We start from the raw sequence: 22,241 nt of genomic DNA on the forward strand, positions 1-22,241 counted from the left end.
ATTTGGGGTTTTATATAGTGCAAACCTTACTAGAAAGCAACATGGCCTTACGAGGTTGTTGAGGGGAACCTATGATGCAAGGTGGGTAACAATACATGGCACTGGATGTTCTGGTCATAGAGGTGGGATGTGAAGGGGAAATGCAAGGAGACTAGATGGCACCTAGCTATGGATGGAAGAGTATGGTTCTCTCGAACTGCAAACGCGTTTGTGCAGCCTGAATTGCCAGCCGGATGGTGTTCCAGTAGGCAGGTGCATAGCAAGAGGCCGGTTCCCCGTTTTTTCCTTTCATGCCAGTTTCATCTCAAGCCTAGCAATGGCTTCGCTTCTCGAAGAACGATACCCACCACAGCAACAGTTTTACATCTAGGTAGGCAGGTGTGCAAGCAGTTATTGCCTTACAGGTAATGCAGGCAGCCTGAAGAGCAATGTGTTTCCGTGCCATTGCTAGCCATGTTAAATAAAGTGAACCATGCTACATTGCTGGGCCCCACTTTCAATGAACTATTGTGTATGCAAATTGTACCAAGCACTCTGGTCTTGTGTGGTCAATGGTATCTATCCTTGATCAGTCATTTACCACGTACCTGCTGGATTTTTTTGGAGAAGTTCTTGTTGGATTTCTCCAGGGTCACTTCAAATTGGTTGCAGCCTACTGATCACGGAATGAAGAAGTGAGAAATTAGTGAAAGTGAAACTTTGCAAAAGAGCAGTCATAAATCACATTTTTAGGTGGCAGACCCAGAGGCAATATGACAGAGTAATGAAAAGCTTTGTATTGAAGTCTATGGAACATGCAGTCCTACACAAACAAAAAAGTGCGCTACTGGAATCGGAGAAGTCATACTATTGCTCAAGGTGCACTCAACAGAAACAATGGGGGTCATTACAAATTTGCCGGTCCAGAAACAACGGTACCGGTAAGCTTGCTGGTACTGTTGTTTCCGGACCGGCAAACTACAAGTTCTGCGAGCGGGTGCCTTGCCACCCGCCAGGTCTGACTTGGCGGGCAGAACAGCACCCGCTCGCAGACCTTGGCGGATGCTGGCACCATTCATGAATGGTGCCGGTGCATCCGTCCTCCTCATTCCCATCGAGTCCAATGGGTCTCAAATGAGCATGGGGAGTAATGTTTTCCGGCACCCGGCAATGAGGAATTACCGGGACCAGCAGCCCCAATGCCGGATGGCGAAAAAAAGAAAAAAGAAAATGACTCCGGCGGCAGCCGTGCCAGTATTTCCCGGCAGAGCTGCCTCCGGAGTCATAATGAGGCCTAATGCCTTTTTACCACCGCTTGAGTGGGGAAATATTTGTGAAAGACTGTTGAATTGATCAGTCAACATTTTCCTCAAAATCAATACTCCTCAAGGAAACTATAACGGCAACAACCGACATCCCTGATGAGAATTATGGACTACTCAGCAATTGTATATCACTTTACGTTATCATGGTAATTAACAACATAACCCTTGGCGTAATTTCATATGAACAAAAATGTCATTCGCTGAGTGCTTGAAATGTTGTTACTGTGATTGAATCAATTAGAACAAGCGACAGCAAAGCCAACAATGGTGGCATTTGTAATGCGAATGGGGAGACTGCTTCCAAGGCAGGATGAGAGAACAACATACGGCCTCAGAAAGCTGCCTCCCAACTCATACGGAAATCACAGCCAGCTACATGGGCTCCACTGGTTGGTCGCAGATTTGATTACATTCTAGTGGGATACAGATGTGAGTACACAGGGTGGCATGAGGCCCCTTCAGGGAACATCTATGTAAATCAGGTGTAGAGTGCAAGAGCCAGACATTGTTGCTACAAGTGAGTTGGATATAGATGTCGGCATAAATGTTCATGCCTCACTTGGAGAACGAGGGTTGGAGTTGCCAAAAAGCATATAGGGCCTGTTATGCTTAGTGAGTGGGATTCAATCCTGAATCCACACCTGAGGAAAAGAATGAAAAATGCCAGTGAAGGATGAATGTGGAAGCCTCCCAGCAATTCAGTAGCTTCCAAAAGAATGCAACCTGTGAAAGGTAGCCGAGTTACAGCCTCAGCCCCCTAATCTGCCATATAAGCCTTTCCTCCTGGAACCCGATGACAAACCAAATGCAGACAATGACATCAACCCCAAGACGAATCACAAGAATTATCTACTGGTCACTGCACTCTTTCAAGAACCATTTTGACAGCAACGCTCTGCCTGGAATGTGGGGACAGTAGGCTTTTACAGACCCGAGGAAGAGTGAGGTATGGTGCTTCCTTCCCATGAACCAGTGGGATCAGCCAAGTCACAATCCCTGGGTGAGGTCTGAAGGTCTTACTTAACATGGTCACTGTGCAGACAACAATGAAGACGACAAAACGTACACGGAGATATCAGGTGGCAAATTCTGAGGCCTACAGTTTACAAAGCAGGACTCCAGCAAAGGCCCGAGAGGACACCAGAGCCTGTCAGGTCTTCTGCCATCCTCTGCAATACAAAATGTTTTACAATGTATGGTACCAATGCTGTGGATTCTCCAAATTGTCCCCTAATAAATCTTTAGAAGAACCATGCACTCGTCTATAAGGAAACCTCTTCATAAAATGATATAATCAAGTAATTTTATTTTCTCAAAACCTTAAAAAATGTTTTTAACTCTAGACCAAATCCAGGAAATCTGTTTCAGAAATAAGCAAAAAGATCTATTATGACAAGAAGGGAGAGAACAAACATAAATGATTTATGGGAAGAACAAGTAAAACAATTAAACCTGCCCGATAAAGGAGGAGCTATAGCAATTCTTAACAGGAGTGATTGCAACGAAGAGTGTTTGCAATTGTTGTGAGATGAAAATACATATTTAACAATAGATCATGACCTAATTATTAAAGTTCAAGAAATGATCCTAGAGAGAATAAAATAAACAATGGATTACGCAGAATACAAACATTTTTCTATTGAAATCAGATCCGATTAGGTCTATTTTTTACATTCTTCCAAAAGATCCCAAAACATGGAAAAGCCACCAAGCAGACAAATATCGCAGGCATGGTGTTAAGACACAGATTATGACACAGATTTCAGATTCACAGGATATACTTTACAAGGTATTGGATTCTTTGAAAAGGATACAAACTTGTAGCAAAGGATACACTTGGCGTCTTTTCCCAACTGGGTGGAGAGCGAAGTGGAACGTAGTGCAGTCAAATAAAACCTTCTAACTAATGCCACTCTTTGACCGGATTTGGTCAGCAGTCAGAGAGAGTTATTAGAGGGAAGGGCGAGAGTGAACCAAGTAGCACCAGGCTGCAGATGAGACAAGAAAACTATCAAAATGGTATTTGAAAGAGAGGTAATGAATAAAACCTAACTATTATGCACTAACCTGCAATGAGCCAACTGGAAGTCTCGGGGAAGTTTGATGAAGTCCAAGGAAGTTGCGGGAGTCCAGAGATGAGAAGGGAATCCAGGAAAACAACGACAGGAAGGGTAAGTGAGGAGACTAACCCGTACAAAACGAGGGTCGCACTAGATCCGAGTTGGTGCACCCCTGAAAGCGTCCAAAGTTCAGTGCACTTGGAGCAATTGGGTCCTTTATCCAAACTGAAGAATACTATGAAGTTGAAATCGTGGGAGAGGCCCAGTGAGAATCCATGAGACTCGGAGAGGAAGGATTAATAGAAACCGCGTAGATGAAACGGCAGACTGGAGGATCCTCAGGGAGCAGAAGGTTGACGAGAGTCCGTGGGTGGAACCAAGGCAGGAATGGAAGCTCCGCGGGGAGCGAAAAGTTAGATTGGGCCGCGCAGGCAACCCGATAGAAACTCTGTACGGAACAGAGCGGAATATCAGGGCGAGATGGAGGATTTGCTGGAAACAATCACCTTGATGACGAAGGAACAGCAGGAGCGTCTGCTCATAACAGCAGGGGAAGTCTCCGGAACTTTAGAGTACGTAAACGCAATCAGAAGCATCTGTGCTCGGAACTCGCACAGCTAAATAGAGTCAGCTGCCAAAACGCCTGACCAACGTGATGACGAAGCATTGGTCATGTGACCTGGGCTAGTAACCAGGAAGTGAAAAATTGGTAAACAGTATGATAGCAACCGCTGATTTTAACGGCTCCTTCCAGATAGTTTCCACAACGTGTAGAACGGTCTAGCCGTTCTGAAGGCCACAGGCGCCGGTAAGCGGGAGCGGGTTGGAGTATGAAGCAATCCATATGATGCAGGCATGACACATGGAGGGTATATTGCAACCACTTGCCATTTTTTTTAGAAGATCATGCAACCACGGATTCAAGTGACAGAAACCTACCTACAAGACACAAGTCATTTCTTGTGACTGTTCAAGGGTGTATGTATAGAAGAATCTCTATGGCTCAGTATCACAGGAAGAAGGGTTGGAAGCTTTGAATGGCTGTTAGTCTCACAAACATGGGCAATAGGTGCAAATGGATTATTCGTTTTGATTTTTTCTTTTAAATGTATGCAGACTACCAATTTCTTCTGGTTTGATGAACAATACCTTCGACAAATATATTGGGCACAGCAAAAGGAGCCTGTAGATCACCCGTTTATGTAAATACTCATGTACTATTTTGAAGAGAAGACTGTTTTGGACAGTGAAAGATGGTCGAGATATTTAACATTTTATAGGAGGCACAACAAAATGATCAAACATTTTTGATTTTTTAATTCAGTTACACGCAAGAATCAAATTTACTACAGACAGGAGCCATATTGAAATGCATTAATTGGAAGTGAAAGTATATGTCAAAGCAGGTGAATTAAAAAACTACAGTATATACGAAAAGTAAAGATAGAGATAATGTAATGGCCACAAGCTTTCATCCGCAGAAAACCAATAAAGGTTTTCTATGCAGTCAACTTTTGAGCTACAAAGGATAAATATCAGATTCGTGTGAAAGGCATGAGCGTAATCAGGAGTTTTCCAAGTTCAGAGATCAACATTACAAGGAAGAGGTTTTACAAAGAAGCACTGGTAAAAGCGAAATCAATTCCTAGAAAGCATTACTTAAGCCATTACTAAAACAGTTCCAACTTAAAATGATACATATAACTACTTTTTCTTTGCATAATAATACAATTAAGTCTCGCCATTCATAAGAATGGGACAATAATTTAAGTTAAAATGGTAAAAGAACTACTTCCGGAATCTCCAATGTTTGCATTTAGTAGAAGCACAAGACTGAGAGGCTTCTTGGTAAGATTAATTCTGATCAAAAGATAGACATAAAAGGTCCTTTTCCTTGTTGTAATCACCAGCATGGTCATGATTTGAGGAGAGGCAAAACGCATACAATATCCAGATGCAGAAGAGATTGGAACCAATCATCAATCTACTTGTGACAAAAACAACATTATTCATGGCATAAGATTCCCTTGTGACTTGTAAAAACATGGGAATGACCACAACGAAAGCAAAAGCAACATGGCTAGGTCATGAGTCCAATATTACTTAACTAATGTATATAGCACTAGAGAGGCACGCAGGCACAATACAACTAACAAGTGTGAGAAACCTGCAGGGATTCTCACTCCTGTTCCCATTGGATGCTCTGCACAGGTGGCCAGGAAAAGACCATCACTCTAGGATCCTGACCCTGTGGGTGGAGAAGCGAGGGAGGATAACCTGGGTCAGGAGTCTTTGGTGACTGGGAGTGAGGTGCTCTGAGGTGAGACGTGGTATCCCCCTTCCTTATTGGGGACCAACCTAACCCTCCCCCGACCTTTATGGGTTATAAGTCAGCTTTCCACAATTTTCTTCATACGACTGAGACGAGGAAGAAGCAACCAAGAGCGATGAACACTATATCTTTTCATCACTTGGTACTGGGACAAAGAACCCCGTCAGATGTTGTGAAGGTCAGGCATGTCCCCTCAACCACGGCCAGGCAAATTCAATTGAAGCACACCTGTAACCCGTTAGAGGGTTGCAGGTGTAGAGAGGAGAATAGAGCAATACAGCGAGAAGTGGCAGCCAGAGGGACAGCAAGAGGAGCAGCAGGAAACCAGGTTCGAAGTGAGGCAAACAGCGGGAAGAAACTGCTGGGGGCGGTCTGCCATGCGAAGGACGCCAAGATACTGGGGCCTGCAGGCAGAGAGGGTCCCAGGCAGCGTGGCATAGGAGCTAGGGCTCTGTGGTGCGGACTAAGGGAGCTGTGTGGAGAGTACATCCCTTTCCCTTGCATCAGCAGTGCTTGTTCCCCTGTGCGAAGCCGAAGACACAGTGTCTGAGGGGCAGGACTTGGATCCCTGGATGCTGGAGTCCAAGGCTGTGTATCCCGTGATGCTGGAAGAACTAGTGAGGCGACCAGTGAGTTTCTAAAACAAATGAGAAACCTTGGACACAGACTTAGTTTATTTAGGTTGGGAAATCCCACCTTAGAATAGGGCAAATTAGGCCTTTCTCCATCCTGACACTTAGGTTAACAACGTGTTTTTGTTTGAATATGTTGTCTATGTCTTACTTCATGATGCCTTCACAAAAGAAAACTACAAAAATAAAAAAACTAACTAGGTACCAACAGCGGGGAGATCAAACAAGGAAATCAGTGAAACACAAAGGCTTCAACCCACGATTAAAGTTTGCAAGCCGGCATGTCCTTACGTCAGGAGTAAGGGCATTCCAGCTTCTTGGTGCTGTATACGAAAAAGAACACTGGAAGACAGTTCAAGATTCGCCCTGGTTACACAAAGGGGGGCCAGATTGTTCGATCTCAGCACTCAACGTGCAGGCAGGCAGCCAGGAGAGTCCGATAGATAAGTAATTAGGGCTAAAATCAGAGAGGCACTTGTGTGTAATACACAAGAGTCGAAAGGTAATTTTACTGGCAATAGGAAGTCAGTGCAAGGCCCTCCTGGCCTCTGAGGCATGATCTTTTTTGCATTGGACTTCAACAGGCCTGACCGCAATCTTCTGCACGATCTGTAGCAGAACAATTTCTCCCTTGCAAGAGGCGAGCGCAATAGTCCAATTTGGCCCCAATTATGGCTCGTGAAACGGTGGCACAGTTATCACAAGTCAAAAAAGGTCTTAGTTGGACGAGCCATTTCAGATACTAAGAGGTGGATGACACGAGGCTACTCGCATGCGCCCCGGTCTGGAGTTCTTGGTCAAGGACTATGCCCAGTCTCTTCACTTTAGGAAGTGGGACTATAAACACAGTTCACTACCTGGAATGCCCGAAAATCTGGACCTCACCTTTTCAGTCGAGCCACCATACCAACTTATCATAAGCTCCGTCTTGAGCTCATTCAGGGTTAGTCCATTATCCACCATCCAAATCTGAATGAGGGTGAAGACTGTATTGATGACTTCAGTGTCCCTGGTGTAATCACCCAAAAGGGGGATGAGACACAGTATCATCAGCATAATTGGTGTAGCATACACCTCCGGCGTCCAGTAAATCGTAAAGGGGCCTAGTAATGATGTCAAATAGAGTGGGGGTCAAGCAGGAGCCTTGAGGTACTTGCAAGTTACACCTACATCATCCGCCTTGGCGTCACCATAGAAGAGTTTGGCCGTCCGATCTGTCAAGAACGATCTGGCCAAGCTGGTTGCTGCTTGCAAAAAGAAGGCAGAGCGGACACGTCTAGCAACCAGCATTTCATGATCAACCAGGTCAAAAAGCAGCAGACAGATCTACAAGCATCAAGAGAGTTGTGCCATCCCTCTCCAAGACCTCAATAATGTTGGCCTTGAGATCCAGTAGGGCCGGCTCTGTGCTATGCACCCTTCGAAAACCAGACTGCCTCTGGCCCAGAATGCTGTATTTAGCCAGGAACTCCTGACCTTGCATATAGACTGTACAATCCAAGATCCTAATTAATAACAGGACAGTATTAATCAGCCTATAGTTTGAAGGAACACTAGGAACTAGCAAAGTTTTCGCTCTTTTTAAAAAAAAATGTTTTATATTTTTTTTAAAGCAGGGAGATCCAGGCCTGCTTGATTCAAGGTGGAACAAAACCAAAGGACACACTCACGAATTTCATGATCAGAGGAATCAATTGGGCAGCACAGTCCTTACCACCACCGCAGGGCAAACGTCCCCTTTAGAACACACACGCAGAACGCACTGGTGGCAATGCATTTTTAGAGTGTAGGCAATATCCAAAATACAATTTGACACTTTGGAAGAAGGCAATATTGCTGAAATGGAAAAACAACTTGGAAACCTTGTCATCAGGATGGGTGGCATTTGGGCCTGCCAAATTACAAGCACTGAGCCCAAAGGTTAGATTTAACACGTTTTCTATGATAGACATATGGGATACATTACTCACCGTAATCTTACTTCTGATGCTTGCATATGCTTAGATTCACATGCTATTCATAGGCCGATATCTAGTGTTAGCCGCAGAGTTTTACATTTTTTGTTTTCGAATCTCAAAAAGGGACATCGACAGGGCATGTCAGTAATACTATCCCTAGTGTGGCGTCCACTGTACCCATGGGCCATCACGCGTCAAGGTCCCTCAGATTGCTTTGTTTCTGACAAAGAGTAGCATGAAGTGTAGCACGAGTACAGATGTAATAAAGCAGATACGAGTAGATAAAGCCAGAACGCAGCTATGCACCTTCTACTCCACAGGGGAGGAAGGGTGAGCGCATGAGTATCTAAGCAGACAAGCATCAGAAAAACGATTCCGGTGAGTAATGTATCCCTTCTGAGGCTTGTGGATCCGCTCAGATCACATGGTATGCATAGATTAGCAAGCTGTGATGTTTTAGCACCGCTTGTCCCACCTCTGAATCTGCTTTAGAATGTGTGTCAATGCAGTAGTGCTGAGTAAAACCATGTATGGAACTCCATGTTGCTGCTTTGCAAATGGCATCCAGCGGGATGTTTGCAGTAAATGCCAGAGTAGCTCTTGTACCCCTTGTAAAGTGAGCTCTTGGTGTGAAAGGCAAAGTCTTGTTTGAAAGAGTAGCAGAGTTGTATGCATTTCACTATCCATTTGGAGATGGTGTTTTTTTTAAACGTGATCACCGTCCCTGCAGGTGCCATGGAGACAAACAGTTGGTCTGTTTTACGCAGCGGTTCTGTTTACATAGTAAAGAACCACCCTCCTTACATCTAGTGTATGGAGTTTTTTCTCAGCTGAGCTTGAAGGGTTTTGAAAGAAAGCTGGGAGTTTGTTGACATGGAACTTAGATATGAATTAAGGTGAAAACCTAGGGTGTGTTCTTAGTACCAACCTGTCTTTGTGAATAACAAAGAAAGGGTCTTCCACTGACAAAGCTTGTAGTTCACTGACTCTTCTTATGGAGGTGATAGCCACCAGAAAAGCTGTTTTATATGTAAGGTGTTTAAGGCTGGATTTGTGCATAGGCTCAAAGGGGGGTCCAATGAGCTTTGCAAGTACCACATTTAGGTCCCACCCTGGAGGCAGGTTTGAAACACCTTAATGACAGGGACTTTCCACCAGAACACCTTGCTCTGAGAAGTGGTGTACGCGGATAGAGCCGCTAGGTGAACCTGGATGAGTTAAATACTAGCCCGGAGTCTAGTAAGTGGAGCATATAATGAAGAATGTGTGATAAAGTACATTCGATTGGGTTTACATTTTTTGACTGGCACCATATTACAAATCTTTTCCATTTGTTAAAATAACAGTGTCTGGTGTTTCGTATGCATGCCTCGAGGCTTTCCATACACCTTTGATGTAGTTAAATAGCCAAATTCCTTGACTTCAGGAGCCAAGCTCAGACTGTGGATGTGGGTGGGACATTGTCCCCCGTGCTGTGCGAGCATATTGTAGGGCCACAGGAGTTTGATTGGATCACACATGGCCAGTTTACGCAGATGCAGAAACCAAGGTAGTCTCGCCCACATAGGAGCAACTAGAATTAGTGTCACTTGTTCCGGGTGCATTTTGTTGACCAACTTGCTTTGTAGCAGTGTTAGAGGAGGAGGAGGAGGAGGTGACTGGGGGTGGAGGGGGTGGGGGCAGGGGGGAGGGGGGGTGGGGAGCGTAAGCAAATTTCCCAGACCAGTTCTTCCACAGGGCGTTCCCCTTGGATCTGTGTTGGGGAAACCTAGATTAGAAGAACAAGTCCAAAGGAGGATTAACCCCATACGGAGAAGATCTCGTTTAAGATGTTTCTGTCGAGCTGCCACTCGGGCTCTTTGGGTAGAGGATCTCTGCTTAATGAGTCTGCCAGAGAATTGAGTTCCCCAGGAACATGTTGCAATGCTAGGGACATACCCCGCTTGAGTGCCCACTTCCAAATTTTTTGTGCTAGCCTGGATAGTCTTGGAGAGTGTGTGCCCCCCTGCTCGTTTATGTAAAACATGGCAGTGGTGCTGTCCGTGAGGACTTGTACTGTCTGACCCGACAGGTGCACTTGGAAAGCTTGCAGGGCCTTGAGCACTGCTAGCAGCTCCAACAGGTTTGTGTGATTTTGGGCAGTGATTTGAGTCCACAGGCCATGCGTTGTGTGGTGAACGTAATGGGCTCCCCACCAGGTGAGTGAGGAGTCTGTTGTGACAATTGATTGCACTGCAGGGTTGTGAGAAGTTTTTCCCTTTAACAGGTTTTCCTTTGTCCACCAGCGTAGTGCTTGAACTAGGGTTAGCGAAACAGCCACTAAATCGTACCACTGACCGATTGCCCAAGACCACTGTTTCGCTAACCACTCTTACATTGGGTGCATACTCAGCCGTGCGTGCGGACCAGATAAATGCATGAAGCCATCATCCAGAGCAAGCGCATTGCTTTGCGTATGGTTATTTGACGACTGGCTAGATACTAAGGTATTTGCAGCAGTACATTTTGCACTCTTTCGTTTGACGGAAAGACTAGACCCTCTTTTGCTTGCAAATGTATGTTGCTTGCAAATTTGGGGGGGGGGGTTCCCTTGTTATCAGCCAGTCATGACCATGCAAGCTTTCTTGGATGCGGGCTGTATGCTTGCTGCCTCACCTTGTGGGGGCCCGGAAAATTGTGGAGCTGTTCATCAAAGAAGTTTATAAAACACTGGACATTCTTCTCATGACCCTATCGAATTGTTCTGGGGTCCATTGGGACGAGCTTGACAATACAGAGGTAACCGGTGTAGGCGTGGGTCCGGGGTAGGTGTCTTCTTATGATGCATTGCCCATGAAAGGGTGTCGTCAGCGGTAGAGTAATCCCTACTTTATGTACCTTGTGACTTGGCGCGTCAAAGAAAGATTGAGTTTTTCGATGTGCTGGCCTTTAGTTTGGTGTTGGTGAAGTGTTTCTTTATTTAAATCGCTCATCTTCGAGCTTTTTGCCGGGGCCGCAGACACCTCTTTTGACGCCCGGTCGACGGAACACAAGGACTTCCCAGATATAGACACAGTGTCGGAAACGGACTTAGGCTTCTGTTTCGGGAGCCTGTCATGTGAGGATCGTGACTGCGATGGCCCAGAGGACAGGTAATGTTCAGACCTTCCCTTCGACACCACGTGTGGCTTATCGGTCGACGACGTGGTCGACTTTCCCATGGGGGGGATGTGCTTGGTGTAGTGCGAACTAGGGGTGCTTGAATGTTGTGGGCTGGGGCGGTGGGGGCTGACGCATGTGGGAATCAGCTGGATCCCGCTCACCCACAGCATCCGCCATCGCTAGAGGCTCCCTCGACGTCCATGGCGGCCTCGGACTGCATGGTGTGGTGGGCCCAGTGTTTAGTCTTGCAGTCCTTTAAAGTTTTGGGCCTGAACAGTTTGCAATACTTGCACTGTTTTTCGCTGTGGTCCCTAGGAAGGCAAAGGTTACACACCCAGTGTGGATCCTTCCAGGAAAGGACATAATTTAAAAGGAGTGTTTTCCATTGTGTATAAAGATGGTAGCCTGGCAAAATAAATGGAGTATTGGGGAATATGCATTCTCTAAGTGAGACTGAAATATGAACCGCCTCCCGCTCTCCCTACTGTGCAGGGCCGAGGCCCGTTGGGACCTTGAAAGGGTTCAGGCAAAGGTTCGCTGAGACGGGAGTCGCTGTCGTCAACGGATGGTTTCGTCCTCAAAGCCGTTGTTGGAGATCTTGTGGCAAACGGTTGTCGAAAGGACAGAAAGAAGGACAGAAAGAAAAACCAAGTTGAAACTTTTACTAAGTAATGGTGTCAGCCAAGAAGGAACTCTGCGATATGCGTCCAACTACGATGGTGGACAAAAAAATATGAGGGACCTCGAAGCGTGAAGGACCATGGGTACAGTGGATGTCAGACCAGGGATTGTATTACTAGCACTCCCTGTCAAAGTCCCTTTTCGAGTTTAGAAAATTAAAAATGTAATACTCTGCAGCTACCAGTGGATGTCAGTCTATGCATAGCATGCAATCTAAGCAGATCCACAAGCCTCAGAAAATACCTTTACTTGAATTCGAAAGAATTGTGAACAAACATTTAATTTTTCATTTTTAGAGCGCCCAACACCCAGAGGCATCAGGCTGCTGTACAATGGTTACAGTAAGCACATACAGTAGGCATAAAGAGGAACATTGCTCTAGGTAAAGAGTCATGTTTTTAGGCTTTTACTGAATGGCCAGTAGGATTGTTCAGCTCTCAAGATGGCCAGTAGGGTGTTCCACAGTTTAGCTGTAGTGACCGGGAAGCTGTAGCCTCTGGCTTTGGTCAGCCTGAATCTTGGTAGTCAGACGGTTGGTATATGCGGTTCTGGTTGGTCTGGATGCTTGGGTTCTGGAGAACTTTTGGACGAAATAGGCTGGGGCAGACTTGGCGAGGCATTTATGATATGATATGATAGTTTATTTATATAGCGCCTATACACAATGTGTTTCAAAGCGCTTCAAGGCAAGGGAGGGAACAAGGGAAAATACAATGACATTCTTACAGGCCATGAACAGCAAGGATGTGAAATTATCGTACTCTGCCTGACGACATTTCAGATAGTGCAAGAGCTAAGACATAGATAAGGAAGGAAGGGGGGAGTGGGAAGGAAATGGAGACAGACAGGCGACTACCGTACTAGGCCCAACGACATTTCCTGGTAGAGCCGGAGAAAAACAAAAAGGTGAGGGAGAGGGGTGCAGAAAGGTAGGGGAGGAACAAGCGACTATTATACTAGGCCTGATGACATTTCAGATAGTGCTGGAGGGGGGGGGATGGAAAAACCAGTAAGGGGATGGGGTGGGGGGGGGGGAGACAGACAAGGTTGCTATCATACTAGGTCCAGGGATAATTCTGATAGATTAAGTGCATAGAAGAAAGTAAGGGGAGCAGGGGAGGATATAGGAAAAGGGAGAAAGGGAGAGGACGACAGAACAGAGCGTGAGCGTAAAAAGAGTGGAGAAGCAAGAAGGGAGACTAAATACAACTGCAGAAGTCAGTAGTGACACATAATGTTGCAAGCCAGGATACAAGATGAAGATGGGACCAGCATGATTCACGGCCACCATGAGTACAAGATGCAAAGAAGGTCCAGCATGAGAGTTAAGAAAGGGTGATGCAGCATGAATCAATGCAGTCCATAAAAGTCAAATCCAGTATTGGCCACAAGATGGTGATGGTGAAACCAGAATTTATCAGGACAGACTCCTGCAGAAGTAGGCTTGAGGTGGGTGAGGGGTGAGCAGGGTAGAAGAATCAAGCAAAACAGGCAACACCTGTGGGCGAGAATGTTGGGGGCACAAGGGAACATCACAGGAGGACCAGAGGGGGTGGGGATGTCCTGAGGGGACAGAGGGAGTAACACATGTTGGTGCATGCTTACCTGCTGTCTGAGCAGGGGGTGGGGGGGGGGTCGGGCACTGGGTCCTCCTGGTCCAAACAGGAATTGCCTTTTTCTTCGTCAGCCCTTCACTTAGGATGCCCGGTCGAGAGACGCCCTTGATCTAATAGTTAAGAGCAGGAAAGAAGAGGCAGGGCTAAGAAGGTGGGTGGTGCTTAGGCCAGGGGAGTTAGATCCACTTGCACCTGCTCCCCATATGCAAAGGAAAAGATGCTGGAGGCTCCTTAAGTAGGGAAAAAGAGCTGCAAGCAGGAGGCACCAAATGGGCAGGGCTTGCTAAGTGGTGAAAAAGAGCCGCAAGCAGGAAGGCACCAGGTGGGCGGGGATTGCTAAGTGGTGAAAAAGTGCGGCAGGCAGGAAGGCCCCAGGTGGGCGGGGCTTAGGCCAGGTGACCTAGATCCACTTGCACCTGCTCCCCATCTGCAAAGGAAAAGAGGCTGGAGGGCTCCTTAAGTAGGGAAAAATAGTGGCAAGCAGGAAGGCACCAGGTGGGCAGTGCTTAGGCCAGGTGACCTAGCTCTCTTGCACCTGCTCCCCATCTGCCTAGCAGGAAGGCACCAGGTGGGCAGGGCTTGCTAAGGGGTAGGCAAAATTTGTGGGCAATGGTCAGTGTCTTGAAATTGATCCGTTCTTGAATGGGCAACCAGTATTGCAATTGTTGTAGTTAGTTAATTTTTTGACTGCGATAGGGATATTTATCAGGGTTTGAAATAACTGTTGTATATTTTAGCTTGTATTTAATAATTTGGAAAAAAAACTACATAGTACTTAGACTAACACTGTACATTATCTAAGCTGGATATACTTAAATTAAACAATGCTGGAAACAGTGTCATGACACGCATGGCATTTCTGGAATCGTACAATGATCCACATGAAGAACACAAAATACACATTTTGTATGTTTGGAATGTGTGTAGTCTGGGTAGGACTTTAACCCAGGACATAAGACGGTTGAAGAGTGAAGACATACATTGGGACCCTCTGAGAAGGCCCCAGCAAGGTGATCTCAGAAATGTTGTCTTACACGTGAGGGGGTAGGGGATTCTAAATGAATGAGTAATCGCTAAAACACTAGGTTTGAGTTAGTAAAATAAACAATAAAGATCTTCATGTGTTTTTGACAGGAGCAGTGTCCCTAGTCTTCAGTTCTGAATATCAAGCTACTCAATTCAGTAGGAACATTATTAGTTTGTCTTCTTCCCTGTTCATCCCCAACCTTTCACTTCCCGTCCTCCACCCTTCCCCTCATGTCTGTTACTGCACTTGCACACTCCGAATAGTCGCAGACCTAGTAGGAACGTTATTGATCGTCTTCTTCCCTGTTCCCCCCCCCCCCAACTTTCAAATCCCTTCCTTCCCCCTCTCCTGCATTATTGTTAAGGCACTTGCAAGATCTGAATGTCTCAAGACGTAGTAGGAACGTTATTATTTAGTTTTTTTCTCCCCTGTGTTTCCCGGTCCCTTGTGCTGATGCGCCTTGAAACCCCATTTTGCTGTATAGTTGCATTATGAATACCCAATAAATAAAATAAGGAAGTTAATCACAGCGGACTGAAAGGGGCAGGTAAGCCATTGACCGCACTTTTTAAAAATTGTAAATAAATATGTATAGTAATCCTTATTAACACAGGTTGGGTTCAATTGAATGTTTCATACAGTCAGGGTTTACTCCTCATGAAAAGTCCTGAGCTTGAAGTTACAAATAAAATCATAATCCTAGGATTTCTACAATGAGATAGACGGACAATTTATGAATCATAAGAATTTTCAGTGTGAGGGATACTGAACTCGATTTTGGCGATATAAACTGTACCACAAAACACTAGTAAGAATTTGGTGATGAAGGGTTAGGGTGAACTTTGTAAATGATTTGTTGTAAAAGAGCATGGAGAAGGAATAATATTTGAACATTTTTGTTGAACTATATATGTATTAGGAAATGTTTACTTTGATTATGATTCAAAGGTGCGTGGATGATCGATTGCGCATTTACAATGGTTCATATAAACCTAAAAAGTATTTTGGGGGAAAGTGGGAAAGTACAATTATTTGATATCATTTTACGAAGCGGTTTCCTCATAGTAGAGTGCAGGGTTCTTCCCCTAAAGTTTTGTTAGGGGACAATTTTGGGTTATATTTGACAATCGTTTCAATGCAAGGCCGAACCTCAGCACACAATAATCAGAGTGAAGTACTTAAGAGTTAAAAATGTACTGAATAACCTTAAACTGGGCTGTGGATGCACATTAGGATTTCAACGCCAACGGCCTAATTGCCCACCTCAAACTCTGCCGAGTGCATCTACATCTTTGTTCTCACCTCTGCGACCGATGCAGCCACCAGAGGCCAGCATCTTCCATACTAGAAAAGACTGCATTAAGTCCCAGTACCAACAAAAATGTGTTTTCAACGCGTCATCATCTCAACTCCACAAGCCACTGCTGCCAATGAAACGAAGTCCAGCAGTTAAAACTGCAAACCTACAACTGCTGTATGGACAACTGATCATTTACATGAACATCAAGCAAACCCACCCGGCCCAGGAGAGGCACAAAACCCATGGATAGCACCAAAGAATGCACAATCCTAGACAAATTAATGTTCAACATACACAATATTAAGAGTATGATATTCCTTTATCTGAAGTAATACTGTGTTACCCTGTACTCTGGGGTACTCCGTTCCCCCTCACCCCAGAGGTTAGCACTGAGTGCTTAGCCACAGCCATCATTATACGACACAAGTAAAACTTAAGGATTGCTCGTTTGCCTGGGATTAGGAAGGTTACCTTTGACCCTGAACACGGGCTGAGATTCCTTCAAACACGTATTATTTCTCAGATCATTATTCTCAATTAGTATAATTAAACAATTTAAAAATGTCAGCTATTTTTTTCCCCCTTTACTGAAGATTGCATATGGGTCTTTCTTCGCATAGAGTGATGTCCAGACGAGGTTTCTTTAAAGTCAAGCCAGAGATTGTTGCATTATAAGGATGTTAAATCTTCAATTAAAAGGGTAAATCACCCACCATGAGACACATGCCTATTTGCCAGTCTTTGCTTGGAAGCACTATAACCCAATAGACTTGTTAATGTTGTGAGACAGATATGGTATCAAGAGACACAGACTCAGACGTTAAAAACCTTTATCTACCAAGGTTCCTGTGTTGATGTAATGCCTAACTGGCCCCAACACTAAGTGATGGTTCCCTTAACTGATGTTTCTAAGGGCTGTTGAAGTCTGAAAGTCAAAAATAAAAATCTGTCTGTCTGCCCTCACTCTTTGACAACATGTGTTAGGAAGTCTCTTAAAAGAAAAATATAGTGGTTCAACACAAAATAGGAAACCAAGATTGGTTTTAGGTGACTTTCTCACCAGGTGTAGTTGGTCAGTTTCAAAAAAGGGTTGTTCGTCAGATCTTCTCCACAGTTCTTGCAGCAGTCTTCCACTTTCAAATGTCTTGGGAATTCCCTTCCCCAAGCTTTAGCTCTTGCAAGTTCCAAAACACAAATCAAAAGAAATATAAACAGTTTGTCTCCAAGCTTCTCTGGGTTCCCTTCCCCCAAGTTTTAACTCCTTTAGCATCAAAACCAATAAGTATTCAACTTGGTCAGGCCTCTCAGGGTTCCCTTCCAAAAGCTGAGACCCTCTTGGGTTGAAACACAAGTTCAGCTATGGCCTCTCAGGGTTCCCTTCCCCGAGCTTATGCCCCTTTTTATTTTAAAACACAAGTTCAGCTGGTCAGGATGTACCTTTCCCTTTTTATACAGTTCTTGCTTCCACATTACACTTATGGGGGTAAAATCAGAGACTTTCTAAACTGCAGGTTATTTATTTCTAGGCGAGACACACTGATCTGTATCCCATCGCTTTATTCCTTGCTCTTTCTTTTTTAACCTTTCGCCTTCAGGTGCTTCCTGCAACTCTTCTTGTTCTCCTGAGTTTCCTTTGCTTCCTTGCTTCCTTCTCGTGCCCACTTGCACCTTTGCTACTTTCTCATGCACACTTGAACCTTCGTAATGTCTAACTTCCGCTTTCCTTATTTTCATGTGTACCTTCTTACTGTCAATTTTCTTGCGCGTTGTCTTTTCTAGATTTTCACTTCTCCGCTCCTTGCTGCTCTACAAGCTAACTTTCACTTCTTTCACCTTTGCTCTCCGTGCCACTTTACGAGTTTCCTCTCGTTTCTGTCACTTTACTTCTATGTGCTGCTTTACTAGCTTTCTCTCATGTTTCCACTCCTGCCGCTTTAACAACTGTCTTTCTCCAGCTCCACTCCATCACACGCTCTCGGATTTCTCCCTCACTGACATGAGACTCACCTGGCAGCGTCGCATTGACGAGCCGTCCTTCTGGATACACAGGGCCGAGGTCGGGGTCTCACCAACTGCTCCTCAAACACCCTTGGGACAGGCACAAGTCCCAAGGGAACAAGCTATTTTCCGACCGCCAACAGCAGGATGCAGGGTGCCTTGCACTGGCTCCTTGGAGGCACGGCCCCCTAGCCACGCTGCAGCCCCTTCCAAACACCAGACCAGCGTCTCAGCATGCCGTCTTTCTCCAGGATTCAGGTCCTGCTGATCTCTGCCCCTTGGCCTCTGTGGCCCAGACAACGTCCCCAGCTCGCCCCCTCCTCTTTGAAAATACGCAGCTTTTATAGTTGAACAAACAGTCAAGTGGAGTCAGGTGTGAGCGGTCATTATCCAAATGCCTGACTCTTAGTGGGACAAACTGGAGTTCTTTCTATAGTAGGTTTCCCTTACTTTCCCCCCAATGTTGTTTCTATGGGTAATCTTCACTGATCCTAGTTGCATCTTCCTCGTCTCAGTATTTGTTGGAAATGGGACGGCCGGGGTGGGGTGTGGATGAAAATGCTGTGTGAAACCTGAGGGAATGTGATGTGAAGTGTAATGGGATTGGAGATTAAATTGAGTTCATGTTACTTTTTTTAGGGAGTTGACATGGAGTATAGGAAAATCTACTAATCGTGTTGCCCTCTCCCTTATGTGTGTAGTTGATTGTCAAAACAGGGGTCTTGAGGGTATTCTGTGTAACTTTGACAAGTAGAGGCTGAATAGATCTTAACACAAGAACTTTGTTCTTGTTTTATTTGGGTCTTTTTCCTTCCCCGTCTTGGGCAACTTACTTCCTTCTTTCTCCCTCTTGGGTCATAAGTGACAGGATTGGAATCAAAGGCCATGACACCGGGATAAGAGTTTGGGGAATCAACATATCCCATGAAGGCACCCGGAACTTCCTCCATTGTCCCGTCAGAATACTGCGTCTCGCCTGGGGTATTCTAAGCTTTCGTGGAAGTAGAACGCGGAATTAAACAGCGGTGTGTAAGAAAGGCGCACGCCAGAGTGGAGAACTTTTGTGGACTGCGGAATAGCACCCTGAGGAATAAGGATCAATCCCTCACAAGATAAAAGTTTGCTCGGGGAGGTTGTGTTGGAGCCCCCGTTGAAGTCTGGTCTGTAAACACAATTTACAGAAGATCAGGAAGAGACGCGAAGGCAGTGGATTAAGGCCAACGATAACCCTCTCTAAATCAATTTTTGGTATGTGATCAGACTGGCAGTATTATTGACTCCAGTGCCTGTTGAAGACTTTACCACTTTTATACGAGTATACCCACACTTTAAGTGCAGTATTGAGTTTGCAATTCAAGTCTTATGTTCTTAAAATGAATGTCAAGGTGGACGTGACAAATTGAGTTTTTCCTCCTGAAAAAAGTTCTGTATGAAAACTGAAGAACTGAAACATGTCGAGGCAATACACTAGTGAATATTTGTACTAGTTTGTTTTTTCTGTACATCAAGATCCGGTTGTGGATCACTGCTTCACTTTTATATGTTATTGCCAACTGAAAGGTGGAGTGAAAGGTGGACTACGCCGAAGTCAATGGGTTTGAATTATTGCAAATTGAGATGGTGAAGGTTGCTAATGTTATGAGCACTTTGTCTTTTTAGTAATGTTTTGACTTTTTTATATATTTTTTGATGATGAATACAATTTGATATATTTTGTATACATTTGGAGTGCTGTGGGGACCATCTGTTGGTGCCTAACCTACCGTGTTGCTCTATATAATTTTGCATTCCAACCAAGACAACCCTGGGCTACCCAGCCCAGGTGATCCTCGCTCGTCCGCCCCCAGGGTTGGCATCCAAAAGCGATGGCCCTCCCCAGGCCACCTGAATAGAGAGCTCTCTGGGTCTGGATGGGAGAATGGCCCTAGGTTTCTCACAATGAGCAAACCTTCTGCTTTTGAGCTGCACCTTGGGTGAACGGCTTTGAGAAAAGGCTACATGGGTAGGATATAGATAACCACAAAAAAACATGCTTCCATACTAAACGATGGAGTGAATTATTAAGCCCCTTTACTTTAAATAATAATAAATATATAACGACCCAACATACTGGAGAACAAATTAACACAATTTGGCGCAAATTAAATGAAGCAATAAACACTGAATGTAAAGCTTACAACCAACAACAAGGACATTCCAATGTAGGTTCCAGTGTAGGTCTGTGGACAGCCAAATGTAAATGGGCATGGTGACCACCTGTCTACAAAGCAACAGACCCCGCCCCCCCCCGATCAACTAGACACAGAAATGCGATGTGACCCTCTTCACTCTCCTAATGTTCAAGGATCATGCAGCTTTGGAGGTGGTGCTCCGAGAGGTAAACTTGCATATTAACGAACAGCCGACATTACAGACTAATCACTGATAAATTGCATGCTGAAGTAGGATTTTGATGTGATGATATCGCTATACATACACATCTTAAGAAATACAGGCAATGGGATTTGCAACACTCATCTATAACTTCAACCAGGTGAAAACAAATAAGGCTTGAAGAGTAAAAAGGCCCCAGCCTATTTGTGTTATAAAACTCACCTGTTTCCTTCTTGATCCTGTACAGAAGGAGGTGCCCTTGCTTGGTCCCAATGAGAAGCCATTCTTCTGCAAAAAGACAGAACGTTCACAAAACTATTTTTTATGGAAACAACATCTAGCATTTTAAACAAAAGCATACCCTACAGTAGGTTTGGCCGAAGCTGCCTTTAATTATTAGATTTGGCAATTAAATACCCCACATTAATATCAATGGTGAAATGCTCATTAGCAAAGCTCTCATTCAGAATTCATTCATTATGCCTTTAGGTCTCGCTGGCATGAGTTTTGCATTTGTTGCGTGCTGCACTTCATCAAGGCCTACAATAATCACATTTGGATTATAGACCAATACTTGTGGCATGCAACAAGTGCATGCACTCGAAGCCTGGATAAGCCAAAGTGATCAAGTTTGTCTTCGTGCTTGCAGTCTTACTATTACCATATAATCCTTTAATGGCTCTACAAGATCCTGTATGGTGTAAAAATATATTGATGGGCAAATATTTTACCTAAAGAAAGGCTAGCATGCGCTGAAATACAAAAAGATTGCACTATTCTTGAACTGCAAGTCACAATGTTGGTAATCAGGAGAGGAACAACACCTACAGAAACATTCCCAAAAACCTGAAGGCAGCATAACATTTCACGGTTTCAAAAACTCATCTTCTAACTCCTAATCATGACAACATTAATTTTGCCACCATAAAACCCTCACTTTACTGCTCGTAACCTTCATCTACCAGTCAGAAACATTGCAGTGACAGATTCATCCCTTTACCAAAAATCGAGATCAGTGTGTGCTGGCGCTACCGACGGCCCTGCCCCCATTCACAATAAAACTGAGATCAATGTACTAGACACCACTGTGACTAGGGAGTGATGGCAATAGAACACCTGCCCGCTCCTATCAACAGTGCTGCACTCGAAAGATTAAAAGATAAGGTACCACTGCCACCAACCTGTCTGGGCTTCAACGAGAAATATTGAACTGCCCACAAAGTAAAACTTTGGCAATGCCAACAGTTTAGGCTTTTGCGTAGACATGGGAAAGGCATTAGTCAGGCACAGCCCTAGTGCTATTTAACTAGCCATTGATGGTAGCAGGAGCAAAATGGTACGAATACTTGGGCATCTAAAAGCAGTGCCTGGCGAATACGTACACAGAAGCAAAAACTGTTGGCTTTGCCAATGCTCGTTTTTAACAGGACTTCAGTGAAGGACACCCATAGGGCTTATGAATCAAGTGGCTGAAGGCAGACCTGATTGACATTTTTACTACACCCGTAACGGATTTACAACTCCAATTAAGTCATTAACTCTCAGCAGACTGCTTTCAAAAAGCACTGGAAGGCACTTCGAGTGCAACGCTTGATGGTAAGGCTCCATTAAAGTAGCTCAAAGTGTTCCCATGACGAGGTGTTTTGGGTGGGTGAGAGCAGGATCTGGGTGAGAATGATCACGGGGATTAGCATGGCCATGGGCAGTAAGTGGTTGGGCACATCCTCAAACACCTACAAGCTGTGCGCCTCTCCTCATATGCCAGTTCTCCCGCTATGTACTGTGATGCAATAGTTCCGGTTTATAGGTGTCACAAGCA

The 22,241-nt window shown here is 44.8% G+C and overlaps 1 protein-coding gene across 2 annotated transcripts in view; it reads right to left on the minus strand.

Annotated features, from left to right (window-relative positions):
* Nucleotides 1–22,241, minus strand: part of VPS39 (VPS39 subunit of HOPS complex) — a 682,603-nt gene that overhangs the window by 638,392 nt on the left and 21,970 nt on the right. The window contains exons 2-3 of one of the 2 annotated variants that reach the window (XM_069638818.1): nt 20,645–20,710; nt 588–652 (exon numbers count right to left, since the gene is read on the minus strand). In XM_069638818.1, coding sequence (XP_069494919.1) covers nt 588–652; nt 20,645–20,710 — 131 coding nt within the window. Of the gene's footprint in view, nt 1–587; nt 656–20,644; nt 20,711–22,241 lie in introns of both variants that reach the window. The other variant, XM_069638817.1, reaches the window with a different exon arrangement.

This window comes from Ambystoma mexicanum, chromosome 14 (genome assembly GCF_040938575.1).
Source record: "Ambystoma mexicanum isolate Mex_15411 chromosome 14, UKY_AmexF1_1, whole genome shotgun sequence".
NCBI classification, from domain to species: domain Eukaryota; kingdom Metazoa; phylum Chordata; class Amphibia; order Caudata; family Ambystomatidae; genus Ambystoma; species Ambystoma mexicanum.